The sequence below is a fragment of the Gadus macrocephalus genome, chromosome 14, assembly GCF_031168955.1.
Source record: "Gadus macrocephalus chromosome 14, ASM3116895v1".
NCBI classification, from domain to species: domain Eukaryota; kingdom Metazoa; phylum Chordata; class Actinopteri; order Gadiformes; family Gadidae; genus Gadus; species Gadus macrocephalus.
In genome coordinates this window covers 7,967,128-7,973,378 of record NC_082395.1, presented here as the reverse complement: position 1 = coordinate 7,973,378, position 6,251 = coordinate 7,967,128, and the positions used below count along the sequence as shown (strand labels likewise).

The following is a 6,251-nucleotide window of genomic DNA, read 5'->3' as shown; positions in this document are numbered from 1 at the left end:
GTCTTTGATTGCATTGGTTAAAGAATCTCACTGGGTATATATAGTTATTTCCTCCTTTTTTTTTTTAAGGTAAATGAAATGTAATAATGCCAAAAACTTTTTTCTTCGCAAAGAATGGTAATATACTTATATACAAACAAAGCACAATTGAACTCTTTTTCATAGTGTTAAAACAATTTTCTATATTTTTAATTGCATGACCCATCTGTTTTAAGGTCTGCTCACCTGGTGGACTAATATCCTACACATATTATCACTATCACTAATTTAGTTTGATAATAACATTCACAAATTATTAAATCTATTAAACCACACATTAGAAAACTGCTGTTGTCCTCAAAGTAGAAGAGCTGATTCTTCTGTTTTGTTGAAGTGTTGAATTGAGGGTTTTATGTTCCGATTGTTAGTTCCCAACCTGGAGATTCGTACCAATAGATAATTCATTTTTTCCCTTTATATTATATATCCAAGCCTTCCAATAAATACGCATTAATCAATCAAGTGCAATAGGTGGAGAAGATAATCATGTCTATGTTTTGCCGCTGCCTTTCAAATTGCTTAATTGTTCACAAGGGAAGTAATCTATTAACACTCCTCATTAACACTCCCCATTAACTCTGGACAACCCTAGTAATGTTGTCCAGGCCACCCCTCGTGCTAAAGTTCCATTCCTACTATACCAAACCGCATTAGTTGTGGTTGTGTACCCTGGATAAGTGGTACTTCGGATAAGCATCGTATGTCAGGTGTTATGGTAAACAGAAAAGAAAAGGCTTGACTCGTTTATAGACTAGTCTAATTCCTATACCGTGGGTTCCACCCCTCTGAGCACGTCCCACTGTGGCTCTTGTACCTTTATACATCCTTCAGTAACTCTTTGCATTCAAACACTCCACACATCAACCTAAACCGTCACATCCGGAAACATGCTTCATGTTTCACAAAAGTGTAGTGAGAAAACAATAAAAAAGAAAAGAAAAATAATGTTTAAAATGTATCACATAATGAATTATGAATAATGAATGCACCATGGAATGCTGAAATCATTATGGCCTCCAACGTTGCCTGCCCAGAAAGTTTCACCTGTGTATGGTTCTCCGTGAATGTGTGTGTGTGTTTGTGTGCAAACTACTGGTTACATATGTATCCGACAATTAACAAAAACAGATGTGCGTGCATGAGACCGTCTATGTTCTGTGCACTGGTTTGATAATTGCCATGTGTCAGTGCGACTAAATGTCAGCTACTCTGTATGCAAGTGTGTGTGTGTGTGTGTGTGTGTGCGTGTTTGTCAGTGTGTGTGTGTGTGTGTCAGTGTGTGCGTGTGTGAGTGTGTGTGTATGTTTGAATGTCTCATCGGTTATAAGTGTGCATGCATACGTTTGGCGTGTGCCGATGGGATCGGGATGTGTACGGTGTGTGTGTGTGTGTGTGTGTGTGTGTGTGTGTGTGTGTGAGTGTGCTCTATGTAATGTGTGGCTACGCCCATGTTTAGCGGTCGGTGCCTCAGGACCACTGACAGGAGCAGTCGGTGGGCTCCTGGATGGAGTAGCTGACCCAGGTGGAGTTCCCGCTGCAGTACAGCTGCACCGAGCGGCGCTGGAGAGCCATCTCCCGGCAGCACTTGCAGAAGCGCGCGTACGTGTTGATGTTGTAGTTGTAGATGCTGGCCGAGGGACACTTGCCGTCGCAGGACACGATGTTGACCTGCGAGAGAGGGCAACAAGCACGCGACCACAGCTTTGTTGCATGGGTTTGAAAAGACACAGACCAGTCGTCAATGGAAATCAGGCAATATACAAACAGGGCCGACACATAAGGAGATGCAGAGGCAACACCAATTGCCCACAGGAGACAGAGGGGTTATCTCTGAGAGTGGATACCATGTCCCTCCCCAGTGTAAACTTGGCTCTTGAGGCCTTGGAGGTGGAGCAGGCACCCGAAGAGGATCAACCCAAACAAAGCACCAGGCACTGACCAGACAGGTGTCTTCTGTGAGCAGTTCATTCCATCCAACACAATGGATATCCTTCAACATCTACGCCTAAAAAGAACGACCTAACCTGTGACAAAGACCACCGCTACGAAGCCTTAGCATCTCTGGTGATGAAGAGCTTTGAGAGGCTTGTTCTTCCCCAACTACAGAAGGACGTTTAAGGGCAAAATGGCCGACATCGGTTTGTCCTCAAGTACCATAGAGGGGTGGTGGATGATGCTGAGCTGTCACTACTGCATAGTGTATACACGCACACAGAGAGCCGAAGAGGCTTGTTATGTGCTGATTATGGGGCTTTTCAAGAGCCTTCAATGCAGTTCATCCTCACCAGGTCCCAAACTGCTCAGGATGGATATTCACCTCCACCTGATTATATATGTCCTTACATTTCTCACTGGATCAGAGTCAACAGTCACCTTTTCAACACAACCCTGTCCATTGGAGCACCCCAGGGATCAGCCACCTCTTCATCCTCTACACAGACGGCTGCAGGAGCTCGGAACTGGAGATGCCATTCATCAAATAGCGGATGTTACTCAACACCATCTTGGATAGGCGGCTCTAGGCCCCATTGGTCGATTCTCTGAATGGTGCAGGGAGTGAGGAACTACCCTGACCTCAACCGCTCCAAGACCAAGGAGTTGGTCATTCATTTTTTCTAGGGTTATGGTTTGGGTTCTAAATCAACTAATGTAAAGTAATGGTTAATTAATGTAGCCTTATTGTTAAGTGTTTCCTGCATGTTATTGGTTTTTCTGTATTCTTAATCTCCATATTCTGTCAACGTACCGGCCTGTTGCTGCGGCAATCGTTCTTCCTGATGGTCATTCTCACCGTCACCCTCTGACACGACTTTCCATCTTCTTTGCCTGTTTCAACGACAACAAACACAACATACTCAACGGGTCGGACACAAGAAGAAGGACAAGAACATGTGCAGAGCATACACCTGGACAGAGGAGAACTGCAGCCGCACAAGGAAACGCAGAAGGGAGAGCTAACGAAGGCTGAGAGGTCTAGACTGTACATATGGCAGTAGCGAGCTGATCCACACTTTTTACTTAAGCATTACATTTTAGAATGGGTGATGAGAACGACCGACAAGAGGATCTTGCTAGGAGGTTCTATTTTAGACTGTTCTCCAACCTAAACAACAGAATAATTTGTTTGTCAATATGACCACAAGCAACCCATTTGAGCGTTTTGAACCCATTTGCTGGTACACCGCCCCCTATTGAATGGTCGAAGAAACAGCAAAATGTCACGTGTGTCAATGTTCTGTCTGCCATAACAAAATTAATGACATTCATTTTATTCTAAGCGGTAGATTAAGATAGTTCCAACATTAAAATGGGGTTTGATAACATTTCAAACGAAGTGTGCGGTGTATTTTTTTTAATCTTCTTGCATTGAATGCATACGATTTTTCGTTTGTTTCTTAAAGGTTGTATCTGCGATGCTAGGCCGAAACATAAATGTTCACATTCATATGATCTTTCCTCGCGATCCGCTAGCTGCCCGCCCCATTAGCGGGTCGTCAAAAAAACGTGTCTCTGGTCTGGAGGCAGCCTATGCTCCGAGATCGTACACAAAAACAAATGGTACTACCAATCACTCAAAACCAAAATAAATAGTATTCCAACCAATCAACAACAGGGGGTGGGTGTTGTGGGGATTTGAAAATAAGAAGGTAAAGCAATCAGTCAATGTGAAAGCAGAAGGTAAAGAATAAAGGCTGCAACCTCATTTGGATTGAGGGAATGTTAAACTGCCATGAGATTATAATCATAGCAATGTTGTCTTTTAAAAACGCTATTAGAAAAATCATCTGGATTATAGGTTCTTTAGTAATTGCAAGCCATTGCAGAAGTCATCTGTAAGCAAATATAATTTTTGTTACGCCACGATATTAGGACAGTTGTTGCCATATGATGATATGGTTCTGCGCTTGTTGAGTTTAGGATACATTTGTAGGACCATTACGAGACAATTTCAAGTTGCCATGCGCTGCATATCTTCTACAATGGCTCCGCGGTTACCATGACACACCAAACAGCTGACAGATCCCACCACCAGTCTAGACGGAGAGCTACAGATCCGAGCATGCATCTAAACATCTAAACAACATCAACAAAACATCTATCACTGGTCTACTTGGCCACTACCAACAGTACATTGTTGGCGATCAACAATGCACTGCCCAGACGGTGCGAAATGGGGGAAGAGTTGAGCGCTGTCATGTACGTGCATCCACAAGAAGCGTGGATTGAGTCATCTTAAATGACATGGCTAGTTGTTTGTTTCTCTGACCATTTCAGATTATATTGCTGTTTAATTTGGTTTGGAGGGTATGTTCGGTAATATTTTAAGAAGGGGAGTACATTGTTGAATGTCAACAATGTTGCTGGAAAGCCTTGTAGTTTTCAGCTGCTTGTTTTCTGGTACCTCGTTCACAGTTTGTGTTAACTGTAGGTGTCAAGGGACTAACGGGGAATGGGTAGAGAGAGAATCCAGAACCTGGTGGGATTGGTACATGATGGTAAGCTTTAGCATACGAACCACACACCCACCCCGAAGGGCATCACATGCTTTTCAGTGACACTTGCGATCAATGTTATTCAATGTTTCTGTTGTCAATGATCTGTTATCTTAATTCTGGGATTCACTGAAAAGCATATTTCTGTGTGAAAAAAATGAAAATGTCCAGGTCTTAATAGGCATTTAAACAAGACACAAAACAGAGATGACATGAAAGCAGTTAAACCCAGAGAGATTTGCACATTTGGGATTCAACCCAACTGGAACTATTTCAGTTTGGGTTCTGAAAAGTTGGTAGGGAACTAAATGAAGGACAAACATGGTTTTGAAAACACATGTTAGACGGTTGACACACGACAGCATGTTTAGTGTCAGATGTGACCTATTTGTCTAGAGGGACTACACTACTAACCTACTGTATCTGCATTTTCTTTAATACTCACATGTCCTGCAGCATCCGTCCATGTAAGTTAGAATACTTCCTCCAACCTAAGGGCAGTCAGAAGAAAAAAGGCAGGGATATAAATGCATGCATGCATGCATGTTTTTACATTATGTGTGTGTATGTGTGAGTGTATATATGTGTGAATCTGCCTATGTTCACACATATGTTTGTGGGCATACATGAAGAGTTTTTGTGTGTTTGTGTGTGTGTGTGTGTGTGTGTGTGTGTGTGTGTGTGTGTGTGTGTGTGTGTGTGTGTGTGTGTATGTGTGTGTGTATGTTTGTGTGTGTGTGTGTGTGTGTGTGCATGTGTGTGTGTGCGTTGTGTGTGCATTGTGTGCGGTTGTGTGGGATTTGGCCTATACTGCTTCCCTTCATGCATGTGTACACGTGTTTGTGTGTGTGTGTGTGTGTGTGTGTGTGTGTGTGTGTGTGTGTGTGTGTGTGCTTGCGTGCATGGGTGCATGTTTGTGTGTGCATTGTGTGCGGTTGTGGGATTTGACCTATACTGCGACCTCATGCATGTGTGTGTGTGTGTGTGTGTGTGTGTGCACGGGTGCATGCGTGCACGTGTGTGTGTGTGTGCGTTGGGTGTGGATGTGGGATTTGGCCTATACTGCTGACCTTCATGCACTCTGTCTCGTTGAAGGGAGGGCAGCTGAAGGCGTATGAGATGAGGGTGGGGCCTGACAGTGTGTCTGCACACTCATACTTCTTGCAGTTGGACACCCAGGTCCTCCCCGGCTGCAGAGACACATGGCAGAAGCCCATCGGTGAAAACACGCATAACTACAACCAGCTGTTATCCTGAGCTACTTATGAATAAATGTCAAAATAATAAATCATATCATTCAGGTCTGATACATAATTAACATTTAGGAACCTTTCAATACTTGTCTTACAAATATCAGACACGAATGACCCTTGTTAATACAAAATAAGAGGAATTTAAGGATAATAATTTAGATCTTTCTTGAGAGGTTTGAGGTTATGCCAACTTCACAAGGATTAGGATTTACATCCTAATGGAATCAATACTTTGTACTTTACAGTGGTACTGTTTAAGTGTGGTACCATAACGCAATTCATTGCAGCCTCAATTAGTGAGCTGATCATCTGGGTGAGAGGAAAGACTCATCGTAAGGAGACAGTGAGATGCACCTTTTGTACCCTTTGGGTCAGCAAGGTACGAGGCAATCGTGCAGATGATGATTCAATGAAGAAATGAATAACACGCATAATAAGTAATTCCCGTGCTCTCCGTTGTCCATCC

At 43.1% G+C, this 6,251-nt stretch overlaps 1 protein-coding gene across 1 annotated transcript in view; it reads right to left on the bottom strand.

Moving 5' to 3' along the window:
- The window catches only part of otog (otogelin), a 50,191-nt gene continuing 43,940 nt past the window's right edge, over positions 1–6,251 (bottom strand). Inside the window, exons 53-56 of the mRNA XM_060071378.1 lie at positions 5,603–5,722; positions 4,978–5,023; positions 2,786–2,865; positions 1–1,707 (exon numbers count right to left, since the gene is read on the bottom strand). Coding sequence (XP_059927361.1) covers positions 1,507–1,707; positions 2,786–2,865; positions 4,978–5,023; positions 5,603–5,722 — 447 coding nt within the window. The 3' untranslated portion in view covers positions 1–1,506. The remainder of the gene's footprint in view (positions 1,708–2,785; positions 2,866–4,977; positions 5,024–5,602; positions 5,723–6,251) is intronic.